General features: G+C 60.3%; 1 protein-coding gene across 3 annotated transcripts in view; it reads right to left on the minus strand.

The window, feature by feature from the left end:
• The window catches only part of Tbcd (tubulin folding cofactor D), a 121,640-nt gene that overhangs the window by 69,229 nt on the left and 38,895 nt on the right, over positions 1-13,516 (minus strand). For all 3 annotated transcript variants that reach the window (XR_013435765.1, XR_013435764.1, XM_078041331.1), the window contains exons 8-13: positions 12,301-12,346; positions 11,091-11,223; positions 9,645-9,781; positions 8,358-8,418; positions 7,837-7,911; positions 5,395-5,489 (exon numbers count right to left, since the gene is read on the minus strand). Coding sequence is in view for 1 of the 3 variants with exons in the window: in XM_078041331.1 (XP_077897457.1) it covers positions 5,395-5,489; positions 7,837-7,911; positions 8,358-8,418; positions 9,645-9,781; positions 11,091-11,223; positions 12,301-12,346 (547 nt within the window). In the remaining 2 variants the exon portion in view is untranslated. The remainder of the gene's footprint in view (positions 1-5,394; positions 5,490-7,836; positions 7,912-8,357; positions 8,419-9,644; positions 9,782-11,090; positions 11,224-12,300; positions 12,347-13,516) is intronic.

Below are 13,516 nucleotides of genomic sequence, written 5' to 3' on the forward strand. Positions count from 1 at the left end.
GACATGAAGCTGGAGAACTAGCTGCCCTGCATGTACTTAGGAGTGGCACGGTGCTTGTAACTGAATAAAATCATAGAGAACTGGATGTACCAACTTCTAGAATTACTTACAGAAGAAAAGACGACGGCTGCAGACCAGCACTAGGCCAGGCACCAAGGCCTCTGAGCCCGTCTGCGCAGAGGCGGAAGTCCTCTTGGTATTCTACCTCTCAGATTTTAGGACCTATTGAGAAATAAGTAGGCCAGGCGTGGTGGTGCACGCCTGTCATCCCAGTGGCTTGGGAGACTGAGGCAGGAGGACTGTGAGCGAGTTCAAAGCCAGCCTCAGCAAAAGACAGGCACTAAGCAACTCAGTGAGACCCTGTCTCTAAATTAAAAAATTACAAAATAGGGCTGGGATGTGGCTCAGTGATTGAGTGTCCCTGAGTTCCATCCCTGGTGCCCCCCACCACCAAAAAAAGGAAGAAAGAATTAGGCCATTACATTTCAGCTGAAGGACAGCTCTCTGGTGTTTGTTCTTGAGACACAGAAGAGATTTCAGTAACCAAACAGCACAACACAATGTGACTGCCACAACAGTCTTGAAAAGCCACCCAGGTGACAGACAACTGCAGCCTCAGTACGCCACCAGCAACCGCCTCAGGAAGAGGATTCTCAGGACTCGAGAGTTTCTGTATCATAATACTCAGATCTGTTTCCAACTAAAACAGAAATACCATAAGGCATCCACAGAAACAGAAGAGTATGCCCATTTGTCTACAGGGGAGAAAAAAAACTAACAAAGAATCCGTGAGGATGGCCAGACTTTGGACTACCATAAGACTTTCCGCCAACTGCCTTAAGTGTGCTCCAAGCACTACCAGAAACCAAAGAACCCAAAACAAGCACGGAAGATGGATCATGATGAGAGTCAGAGAGAGAGACTGACAGAACCACACAACTGAAAGGTCAGTTACAGTGAAGGACCCCCAGAGGGGCATCACAGCCAGGTGGACGCTGGCTCAGGAGCGAGCAGAGAAGGTGAGGATCGGGCCCCAGAAGTCACCCAGTCTGAGAAGGACAGAAAGAAGGGGTAGAGGAGAATGAGCAGAACCCACCAGGCCTGAGGGAGCCTCGGGCATCCGATGCACACGCGACTGGAGCCCAGAAGGAGAGGGAGAACAGCGTGGGAAGACCGGAGAAGTCATGGCTGAAAACACCCTAAGTCTGGTGAAAGACTGAATCCACATGCCCAAGATGCTCCGCCAACAGGAGTGACAGTCGTTACTCAAATCAACAAAAAAATTCTCCTTTGAGTAATGACTGCAAGGGAGCAAAAGGAATCACACCAAAAGCCCAATGAGATCAGAACGCTAACCTTCCAAAAGCAAAACACCAAACAAACCCATAAAATGCAAAAGCAGGAGCCTGTATGCGCATTTTAACAAAATAGTAAAGCTAAATAAAAGGAAGTGCTGGTGTTCAGATCCCCAGAAACACAGAACAGAGCCCGAGAGCACTGGGCTCCCTGTGCTGAGGCCAGACAAGCAGCAGCTCATGTCACCTGCAGGGAGAGTGGCTGCCAGCACTCCCAGCAGAGGCCCCTTGGCTGCACCTCTGTGCAGTGGGCAGTCTGCCTCCTCGGAGGCACGGGCCCCAGCCATCCCCAAAGCAGATGTTGGCGGCAGCCTTGCCTTCCATCTGACCCCTGGGCACACACCAGGAAGCTCACCAGTGCTCTGCCACAGCGACAGCAGCACCGCTCACGGAAGTGCTCACGGGCACCCCAGGTGGGAGACAGGGTTCAAGTGGGCCGGCAGGGAGCTGGCCCCCAGGGCACGTCTGTGCAGCAGGGCTGGAAACCAGACTTGGGCCAGGCCTCCCCAAGCTCAGGCCGACCCCCACGAGTCAAAGGGGGGCATGGAGGCCTGAGTGGACCAAGAGCGCGTGCAGGCAGGTGGACACCGAGTGCCTTAGCAGGGCTGGGCTGGGGGCCAGCTCCCCTGGCCCACGGCACCCTCCAGGGCCCCTCTCTACAGGTCTACAGACCTGCCCTGCAGGAGCCTTGCTCTCTCCCTGTGGCTCTAATCAACCCCACCCCTCACATCTGTCCTCCCTGACCACGACCGGCAGCTTCCACCCAGAGCCCTTGTTAACCAGGGACTGCAGGAGCCCAGAGGTCAATCGCGGACCCAGGGGTCTGCGCAGACCCTCCAGGCCATCTGCTGAGCTCGTGGACCTCCAGAAGGCATCTGGGAAACCACGCCCCTGCTTCCTGAGACTGGGCCCTCTTCTTTCTTTTCTTTTTAAAAATATTCTTTAGATGTTGACAGACCCTTGTTTTATTCATTTATTTATACACAGTGTGGAAAATCAGATCCAGTGCCTCACACATGCTAGGCACGTGCTCTACCACTGAGCAGACCCCAGGCCCCCACACTCCCACCCCCACCTCCACCCCCACGCCTTCTGACTTGGCGGTGTGACCTTCGCATCATCTCCAGTTCAGGCTGTAAAACCCCTGCCACCGAGAGACCCCTGGACCACATCTTCAAGGATGCTCACTGGTCATCAGGGCATGAAAGTGAAACTGCGACAAGGTGTCCTCTCACACTAAGAGGCAGTCGCCAAAGAAACCCGAGTGAGAAAGTGAGGCCAGGGAAACCCCCACACGTGGCCGTGGGAAAGCCAAGGGCAAAACCAGGTGGAAAAGCACCGCTTCCCCGTGACATGCCGTCCCCAGAGTCTACAGCCAGAGAACGGACACGAGCCCTTCAGGAAAGCTGCCCCTGGTGCCCAGAGCAGCCTCCCGTGCTGGCCCACAGGAGCCCTGGCTCCTCAGCAGGACGACATCACACCCCCCGGGAGCCCAGGCTCAGGAGTGGGTGCTGCAGGAAGCAGGCCCGTGGCTGCCCTGGCCCAGGACTCTGCTGGCCCACAGGAGCCCTGGCTCCTCAGTAGGACGACATCACACCCCCCGGGAGCCCAGGCTCAGGAGCGGGTGCTGCAGGAAGCAGGCCCGTGGCTGCCCTGGCCCAGGACTCTGCTGGCCCACAGGAGCCCTGGCTCCTCAGCAGGACGACATCACACCCCCCGGGAGCCCAGGCTCAGGAGCAGGTGCTGCAGGAAGCAGGCCCGTGGCTGCCCTGGCCCAGGACTCTGCTGGCCCACAGGAGCCCTGGCTCCTCAGCAAGACAACATCACCCCCCCCCCGGGAGCCCAGGCTCAGGAGCGGGTGCTGCAGGAAGCAGGCCCGTGGCTGCCCTGGCCCAGGACTCTGCTGGCCCACAGGAGCCCTGGCTCCTCAGCAGGACGACATCACACCCCCGGGAGCCCAGGCTCAGGAGCGGGTGCTGCAGGAAGCAGGCCCGTGGCTGCCCTGGCCCAGGACTCTGCTGGCCCACAGGAGCCCTGGCTCCTCAGCAGGACAACATCACTCCCCCCGGGAGCCCAGGCTCAGGAGCGGGTGCTGCAGGAAGCAGGCCCGTGGCTGCCCTGGCCCAGGACTCTGCTGGCCCACAGGAGCCCTGGCTCCTCAGCAGGACAACATCACACCCCCCCGGGAGCCCAGGCTCAGGAGCGGGTGCTGCAGGAAGCAGGCTGTGGCTGCCCTGGCCCAGGACTCTGCTGGCCCACAGGAGCCCTGGCTCCTCAGCAGGACGACATCACTCCCCCCGGGAGCCCAGGCTCAGGAGCGGGTGCTGCAGGAAGCAGGCCCGTGGCTGCCCTGGCCCAGGACTCTGCTGGCCCACAGGAGCCCTGGCTCCTCAGCAGGACGACATCACTCCCCCCGGGAGCCCAGGCTCAGGAGCGGGTGCTGCAGGAAGCAGGCTGTGGCTTCCCTGGCCCAGGACTCTGCTGGCCCACAGGAGCCCTGGCTCCTCAGCAGGACGACATCACCCCCCCCCGGGAGCCCAGGCTCAGGAGCGGGTGCTGCAGGAAGCAGGCTGTGGCTGCCCTGGCCCAGGACTCTGCTGGCCCACAGGAGCCCTGGCTCCTCAGCAGGACGACATCACACCCCCCGGGAGCCCAGGCTCAGGAGCGGGTGCTGCAGGAAGCAGGCCCGTGGCTGCCCTGGCCCAGGACTCTGCTGGCCCACAGGAGCCCTGGCTCCTCAGCAGGACGACATCACTCCCCCCGGGAGCCCAGGCTCAGGAGCGGGTGCTGCAGGAAGCAGGCCCGTGACTGCCCTGGCCCAGGACTCTGCTGGCCCACAGGAGCCCTGGCTCCTCAGCAGGACGACATCACACCCCCCGGGAGCCCAGGCTCAGGAGCAGGTGCTGCAGGAAGCAGGCTGTGGCTGTCCTGGCCCAGGACTCTGCTGGCCCACAGGAGCCCTGGCTCCTCAGCAGGACGACATCACACCCCCCGGGAGCCCAGGCTCAGGAGCGGCTGCTGCAGGAAGCAGGCCCGTGGCTGCCCTGGCCCAGGACTCTGCTGGCCCACAGGAGCCCTGGCTCCTCAGCAGGACGACATCACACCCCCCGGGAGCCCAGGCTCAGGAGCGGGTGCTGCAGGAAGCAGGCCCGTGGCTGCCCTGGCCCAGGACTCTGCTGGCCCACAGGAGCCCTGGCTCCTCAGCAGGACGACATCACACCCCCCGGGAGCCCAGGCTCAGGAGCGGCTGCTGCAGGAAGCAGGCCCGTGGCTGCCCTGGCCCAGGACTCTGCTGGAGCACCGAGACCCTCTCAGGTTAGGTCACGGCCCGTGCTGCACAGCTCTAGCACACCAGGGCATCTGGCTTGGCGCTTCGCGTGGGTGAACCTACACCCCGCAGCCATCTCCGTGGAGCTGTTTTTTAAGAAAGCAGAAAGAGGAAACCACTGGCAGGCTCTGAAAGATCTCCCAGGCATCTCAGTGCCAGGGTAGCTGGGCACTGGCTGGACGCAGGTAGCATGGCTGAGGCCACCGGCTTCAGGAAGTACTTCTGTGGGTGGCTTCTGTGACACACGCAGGCAAGGTCCTTTCCGATCTCTGCAGGCCCCACTCCTGCCCTGAAGACCCCAAATGGCACAGGGCCACAGCACCCCCACCTGCATCCCTTGTAGACCCCAGGCTCAGTTCCACTGCCACCACTGCAGAGCTCCCCCAGCCCAACTCCCAGCTGGGACAAACTTCATCACTAGGGACCACTGTCCCTGCAGGTGATCCAGGATGCTGAGGAACACTGAGCTTTAAAACTACAGGTGCCCTCAAGGGGCAAGAAACTCAGACATCACAGGGCCCTTGGCCCTCCAACCGCAGCACACAGCACCCAGAACAGAAGGGCCACAGCAGGCGGAGAGGCAAGGGGGACTCACATGGACGCTGTGGAAGAGCCCCGGCACCACGTGTCTAATGTGCTGCACGCCAGCCACCCTGGGAGGCAGCTCAGCAAGGAACCTGAGCTGCAGGCCCACGGGCTTCAGCTACTCACCCTCCTTGAGTCGCGACGGGAGCAGCAGGCCTCGTCTGCCCAGTTCCGCCAGTGCCAGACATCCGCCGTGCCATGCCTTATCTGTCTCCTGAAAACTGAGAGCAGAATTCTGGGGTCAGCTCTAAGCTCAAAGCCCAGTTCCGCAAGGAACACAGGCCAAGCCCCTGCTCTGAGCCCAAGAGCCTCACGGTTGACCCAAGAGATAAGATGCTCCAGTTTACCACCAACAAGACTCCTTGGGTCCCCAACAGGAGAGGGCCCAGCCCGGACCCAGACCGCCTGCCAACCACAGGTCTAGTCAGGCGGCCCGCCCCACGTGCTCTGCCACAGCCACAACAGCCCAGCTCTTCTGCACACCCAGGCACAACCTCACTCAGCAGCCAGCAGCGATACACGTCAGGGAGTCGAGCTCAGCAGGGCTCCCACCCAGGCTCCAGCGTCCCTCCTGCCTCAGCCTCCCAAAGAGCTGGGCTTCAGATGTGCCCCGTGCACAGCCAAAGCGTGGACTTGTAATGAAGGCCTGCCACAACACTCATCAGGTCAAAGGTCGTATTTCACATTCATTTAAAATGTCCCTTTGGGGGCTCGTGAACCTGCAGGTGTGGCCTGCCATCACCTTTACTGTGAACAACTCAGATAGATGGGGGCTGTGCTTGGGGATTCACACTTGCTTCCACATGAGCGTGGAGACACACGTCCCCAAAAGAGAAACACAATAAGGCTTTAGCCAGCTCCGATCAAATGACGGCACAGCAAGGACCCTGAGGGAAGCCGTCCGCACTGACTGCAGCACACCGGCACCCTTGGTCACCGGACCTCCTGCCCACGAGCGGGCGTGAGCCAGGCCTCCGGAGGCAGCCTCCTGGAGGCAAGCTGCCCAGACTCGGGCACAGCCACGACGTCTGAGGCTCCAGCGGGCCAGGGGCTCCCCAGACCTAAGTGCCACCACCTTGTTTTCAGGAGAGGTTTGTCACACTGCTTGTGCAGACCAGACGGCAGCGCGAACGCACAGAACCTGGTCGCCCTGCCTCGCGGGCACTCAGACAAGCCACCCCTCTCTCGGTGAAGGTGTGTGCTCCGTGGTCTCTCCGGGCTGGCTGGGGAGAGCACCAGTCGCTGGACACCCAGGGGATGCAAACATCAGCCAAGCAGTTGAAGGGACCCAGAGAAGTGGCAGTGCACAGCAAGGGAGCACCCACTGGCAGGTCGGGGCCTCGGGCCTGTGCTCGGAGCCAGGGTGCTGGTCCTTCGGTCAGCACGCCTGGGGTGAAGGATCGAGGGTGCTAAGACTACTTCGAACCTCCAAACTGGTGCACACTGGAGGTTCAACTAGCCACACAGAGGCCCCAGGCAGAGACCAGGCGCGGGGAGGCAGGGCAGTTGAGAGCAGCACACGCCAGGCCCCTCAGGCCCACAGGAGGAGGAAGAGGCAGAGGAAGCTCCAGGAGGGCCCGGGCGAGCAACCAGAGGGAGGTGCAGCAACACCGACAGAAGAGAGGGGCCAGGAAGGAAGCACGAGACCCATGCCCGCCCTCCTGCAGGCGGCTCCTCGGAGCTCCCTCTCCCCCAAGGAAGGAAGCCCCAGCAACCTGGGCCACTGCAGAGGAGTGCACAGCACGGGCACACCAGCAGAGGCTGCACGCTCACCCACCGCGGCCTCCACGGGCACGGTTGTTTCAAAAAAGATGACCAGTCTTTGACATGTTTCCTGCACTTGGTCAACTGCCACTGAGCAGCCCCAAGGCCAAGTGCAAGAAGAAGGCTGCTCCAGGGAAGGCAACCCTGGAGCCTGCAGAGCTGTCCTTGCCGACTAACCACCAGCACGCAGTGGCTCCCAACACTGACAGCACAGGACCCGCAGACAGACACTGTCAGGCAGAGGGACAGGTCCCCAGGAACAGTGACGGCCAGCAAGGCCACTGGGAAGGGGTTCCCCAACCAGACCAAGGCCACCCTGCGCCCTCTCCCTCCTGAACCCAGAGCCTTCCAACAGCAAAGCCAAGAACCCCACCAGGGCCCTCCACACTGGTCTGCAGTCCCCAGGCTCACCCCCACCCACCGCCCTCATCCGCAGGTCACACACCCGTCAATCAGCACTCACAGGAAGGTCGATTAACCCAACTCAACCTCAGATTCAGGCTGTGGTCACAGCAGCCGCCTGGCAAGCAACCCCAGTAGGGACGACCCCACATCTCCCCTCACCCCAGGAATCCCTGGGAGGCACCGGCCTGCCCACACTCAACGCACATCTGGTGTGCACAGGCTCAGAGCGGGCTCCACATGGCCTCGGGGCCTCAGATATACAGTGTCGATAAAGGAAACACACCAGAAATAACGAGAGCTCTCCAGCTGAGCCCAAGCGGGGCAAGGGGGCTGGGGCCTAGCCAGCGGCGCAGGGCGTGAGGAGAGAAGGCCACTGCCCGTCCTGAGCACAGTGCCTACCTGAAGCAGTCCAACACAGACCCAACCACCTCATCCGCCAGCACTCTGGGGAGCCGTCCAGCCATCCTGCCGATTCTGAAAGAGAAGTGGCAGCTGTCAGCACTGCAGCTCAGGGATGTGTGGCCCCCGGCACGGTCCCAAGCAGCTCTCTAAGCACAGCAGCAGTGCAAACTCAGCACACACTGAGCTCACAACCGTATCCTGCGCACAGGGAAGGGACGCCCAAGCCCTGGGGCAGGGCAGGGGCCACCTCTCATCATATAGACTGGACAGTGGCACCCGGCACAGGCACACACTGAGGCCACTCTTCCACCCAAGACCTGCTGCTCCCACTGGCTGCTGGTGAGGGCATGGGCTGCCTAACATGGCCTCTACCCATCTACCACAGAAGCCCAGGGGCCCTGCAGCCCTCAGGGAGCTTCCAAAACATGCACAACCCCAGGAGACCAGAGCGAGAGCAGTCCCACCTGCCCCCACTGCCAGCCCCGGGTGGCCCACCTACCCCTGGGCGGCCTACTTACCCCTTGGCTGCAGACCACCGCACCACAGTGTCTTTGTCCTTCAGCCCAACCAGCAGCTGCTCTGCAAGAAAAGGCACACACATGGCCCGTCCAGACAGCTCGAGGGGACCCGCAGCCAACAATACCCTGGGGACAACTGCAGTGTCACAGCACAGAGCAGCTCCCGTCCTGCCTGGTGACCAGAGAGCCCCTGGCTGTTCCCACCCAGACCTCAACAGGCAGCAGCCATCTCTCCAGCTGAAAGCCAAGGGCCAGGGCCTCCAGGCCATGAGGGAGGTCAGGGGACTGAAGCAGACTGGGGGCTATCCAGAAAGATCCCAGAAGGTGAAGCCTGGGGCTAGCCTCAGAACAGACCCAGGCCAGCAAGGAGGTGGTCCAAGGCATACGTAAGTGTCCTGCTAGCCCGACAGAGTCTAACCTTCGGCCAAAAGGCAGTGGGCAGCCCCAGGAAGGCCTGGCTTGGGTATCTGAGGAACCAATGAGCAGACGGGACATGAGGAGGCAGAGTGGACGGAGACGTGTCAGGGCAGCTGGCACTGACAGGGCAGATGCACAGCGGCTCAGCCTGGGATGAGGAGCTCGGGGGCTCTGAGTGGCCAGGGCAGCCCAGAGGGGAACCTGAGAAGGGGAACCTAAGGAGCGTCAGGAGGCAGGGAGGAGGCAGGGGGGAGCTAGCGGCGAGCTCTGTGCCAGGGAAGGGCTGTGATGCAGATCTGACCTCCAGGGGAAACCAGCCCCGAGGAGCAGATGCTGGCGCTGACGCCAGGGCGCAGACCACCCGGCCAGCCCAGCCTCCCAGCCAGGGGGCAGGAGAGGTCCCTACAGGGAGCGAGGCCATACAGCCTCCTGAGGCTGCTCACAGTAAGAGGCCTGGCCAGTGGTGTGACTGTGGGGGAGCCACTAGGCTGAGGGCAGGCCCTGGTGCAGACCCTTGCAAGGCCCAGGGCAAAGGGACTTGAGGTGACCTTGAGAAAGCAGGGAGACACAGCAGGCTGTGAGGAACCAGAGGCCTGGGCCCTGGGGAGCCAGGAGCATGCAGCTCAGGCGTGCAAGACGGCAGCGTGTGGAGACAGAGGGCTGCTGGGCAGGGAGTGTCCACAGGAGGGCAGGTCAGTGGCTACACGCTCAGTGGAGGTGACGGATGGTCAGACTATGCCACCCAAGAAGGAAGGGAAGAAGTGAGGGCAGTAGGAAGGAGTGGCTGCAGCAGCCCATAGGAGTGGGGAAGGAGAGTCATCGGGGACAACACCAAAGCCCAGGGGCAGGGCATGTGCTGAGGCCACCTACCTATCACACTCTCCACCCCGTCTGGAATGTCATAGTCCTCATCACTGTCAGGCGGGACCTCGAGTGGTTTCTGCTCACTCTGATCCTGGGCCGAGAGCTGCAGGTTAGCAGCCAAAGACCGGCAGCCCCGCTGGTACCTGCACAGAGCAGAGCTCGCTTGGCTCCGCGGCTGGACGCGGCTGGAGTCGGCTCAGCACCACCATGAGCCCTGGAGGCTGCCTGTGCCAATTCCCACACGTGCAGAGAACGATGCTGCGGTGAAGGCCTGGCTCTGCCACAGAGCCCTCGGGGGCTCCCCAGGTTTCACCCCCCAAAGGCTGCTTCAGAGTCGCCACACGCCCAGGTCCTGTTCTCCACGATGCAGGGGCAGCACCACCTCCCCTGGTATACCGGAGGGGACCAGGTCTGGCTGACACACCGACTTAGCCACACAACTCTGCACTCCAGAACTGCTCTGTGCCTCAGTTTCCTCTCTGTAAAGCAGGGACACGGCTCTGCAGAGAGCCACTGTGAGAACAGGGGAGGGGCCACACGGACGTCTGGTGCAGAAAGAGGCCTGCCAACACCACAGCCCTTCTCAGAGGACGTGCAGCAAGCCACCGGCCCCTTGTGGGGCTAAACCATTCCCAAAGCCTCTTGGAAACCAGGCACTAATGTCCTGTGATGCAACCACATCTCCCCAAAAGGCACTCAGGAAAACATCGCCAAACCCCAGGCACACTTCCCGGGCATCTGCTACAATCTGGAACAAAGGTTCAGCTGCACTTCAAAATAATCCCTTCCCAAAATGCCATTAACACTTAAGATAAAACTGAAGGCCATGGGGCTGGGGCTGTAGCTGAGTGGATGACTGCTTGCCTTGCATGCGTAAGGCACTGGGTTTGATCCTCAGCACCGCATAGAAAAATAAATAAAAACAAAAATATTGTGTCCATCTACTAGTAAAAACTATTTATTAAAAAAAAAAAAAAAAGTCATTAAGAACATGGAGCCCAAGAACCTGAGCAACCTGTCCTCATGGGAGCCAGGGTTCAGTCAACCTGCTACCTACCGCAGGCACTCGTGGGCCACCGCCAAGCTGAGATGCTCCCCTTCCCCAGCAAACCTGCAGACGCGAGCCTGGCCTTCCCTGAGAAAGCCTGGGACTCAGACTGATCACCGAGCACTGACCACTGCTCCTCACAGCAGCCTGCACCAGCAGCCCAGGGCTGCATCCAAGCACATCATCCGCCAGCACTCTGGGGAGTGCCAGGGGCCCAGGCAGCTTCCCTGGACATCCCTCCAGCCTCCTCTGCTGCTTACCTGGAAGACGGCGTCAAAGTAGTCTGGAGGAAAATCATTCCTCATAAAACAGACACACTCAGAGACCACAAAAGCACAGGAGCACAGAAGACTCTATACGTCAGCCTGCGCAGCCATGGCCACCTGAGACCGGCACCTACCCACCTCCATGTGGCCACCTTTGGCGGGAGGAAGGTCAGCCCCAGCCGCTGCACCAGCTTCACCCCCAGCTTCCGCAGCAGGGTCTGGTTGCTCTCAGAGAGTCTGCAGCCGTCGAGGTTCCGGAGCACGGTGCTGGCTGTGGACGAGAGCAGCAACTCACCGAAGCCCTCGCCCAGCCAGGTGCCACAGCCCCGACACCAGCCGGCCCCTGCCTACCTGGGCCTGGACCCAAGAGCCCATCCCCAGGTTCTAGAGAGCAGCTGGAGGAGTGGGCCCACTTGCTCGGCACGGCCCAGGAGGGTCCCGCACAGTGTGGAGCCGTCCTACAAAGGGGCAGCCAGGCGCGCCAAGGGGCTGGGGCCCTAGGGTGAGGGTGGCATCACAGCAGGAATGCTGAGGGCAGAACCAGAGTCCGAGCCCAGGGACAGCGTGCAGGGAGCCCAGCACAGGAGGAGGCAAGGCGGGACCCTGGGCCACAGTGGTCATTTGGGATGAGGGGGACCCGGGAGCAGCTAAAGCCAGGACAGCACAAGGACAGCAACCATGGAGACCTGGGCCCAGCACAGGGCTGGACTTCAGAGACTGAAAGGAAATGGACAAGACTGAGCCAAGGTGTGTGGGGGAGGAGGGAAGAAGGGAGGGGGATGGAGCCCAGCACTGGGACAGAGGAGGTGACGGGGAGGGGGGACGAGGTGGGCAAGGTAAGGTAGGGGGGAAGGGGGGAAGGGGAGAGGTGAGGGAGAGGGGGAAGGAGGCAGGGAGGGGTGGGGACAAGGTGATGTGGAGGGAGATGAAGTGACACGGGAGGAGGTACAAGGTGACAAGTAGGGGGATGAGGTCTCAGGGTGATGACAGGAGGAGCAAGGCTGCTACAGGACGCCAGGAAGTCGGCAGCCACTGTGGGCCACATCTGCTGTGATCAGATCCCACAGGAGCAAGTCGGGCCTGGGCATCAGGCAGCCCGGCTTCAGGTACAGGCCCCAGGCAATCTCCTGCGCTTCAAATGCAGACACTGACCCAAAGCCACACCATTCCCACACACCAAGCAAACAGGCAGAAAGCTGTTCAGGCACCAGGGGACAGCTTCTGATACCCCTGAGGGGGACCTTCAGGAAGCGCCCCTCGACCTTGTCTTAAACACGCCTTTCCACAGGAGGCGTGTGGACTACATGGGGCAAACACTGACAATGACCTTGTCTTAAACACGCCTTACCATACGGCAGACAGTCCTCACGCTTCCCGTGTTTAAATATTTGGGCCTGGAAAAAAAAGAAACCTATGTTGTAAATACATCCACAAGTTTATGACGTGGAGTTACCAGACCAGCTCCCTGCGCCTCCCAGAATCCCTTCCCTGAACACGCACCACCTGACAGCAGGAGAAGGGCAGACTGGCAGACCCCGAGAAGAGACCTGCACGGGCACCTCATGCTGCCAACTTGGGCAGGGCCAACAGTGAGGGACAGCCCCATCCTGCAGTGAGTGCAGACTGAATGGAGCCTCGGGGGCTTTAAGTTAGCTTTGATAAAGATGTTAAAGAAAAAAAGTGACAGGCCAACTCCCTGCACACAGTAGAGAAGCCAAGAGCTCAGCCTCACTCTCTCCTCTCGGTCAACACAGGGTGATATCCCTGCCCCACACAGGACTGACTTCCACCCACAACAGCCCTAGTTGCCTCCAGCCCACACGAGCAGCCCCCAGTAGGTGCGCTGATGGATCCAGAGTCTGTCAGCCAAGGAGGAGCACCTGGCTGTCACAGATGCAGTGGCTCTAGCCCCTGAATTCTCCACCACTTCCAAGTCTGGAAGATGAACTCAGTAACTCACAAGCAAGCGGGCCCTTGAGCAGAGCTGCAGAGCTGAGCACGTCCAGGGCATGGTTGACATGTACCCTCCCTTCAGGCACAATGCCTGCAGGCCCCGTGAGCCCTGCTTCCAGGTGAGGCAATCCCACAGCCGCAGCAGGGCGCAGACCCTCCCTGCCACCCACACACCAGCATGCACTCCAGAACACCTAGGCAAACACATAAACATGCACAGGCATGTACTCAAACAAACACACATGCAAACACATTGGCATGCACTCCCATGAACATGCACCAATGTACAGAGACATGTACATGCATGTAAACACAGTAACATGCACTCATTTGAACAACACAAGTATGTAGGCACACAAACATGCAAACACACTGACTGCACTCACATGAACACACACGCAAACATGCTGACACATGAACATTAACAAAAATGTAAACACGCAACCATGTGGCCGCACATTGACATGTACTCGCATGAACACACAAACATGTAAGTACACATAACATGCATGAGCATGTGAATCCAGAGAGATACACACATATAAACACCTTAACATGCGCTTGCATAAACACGTGTAAGCACACATTGACATACACTCCTATAAACATGC

The sequence above is a fragment of the Ictidomys tridecemlineatus genome, chromosome 3 (genome assembly GCF_052094955.1).
Source record: "Ictidomys tridecemlineatus isolate mIctTri1 chromosome 3, mIctTri1.hap1, whole genome shotgun sequence".
NCBI lineage: Eukaryota > Metazoa > Chordata > Mammalia > Rodentia > Sciuridae > Ictidomys > Ictidomys tridecemlineatus.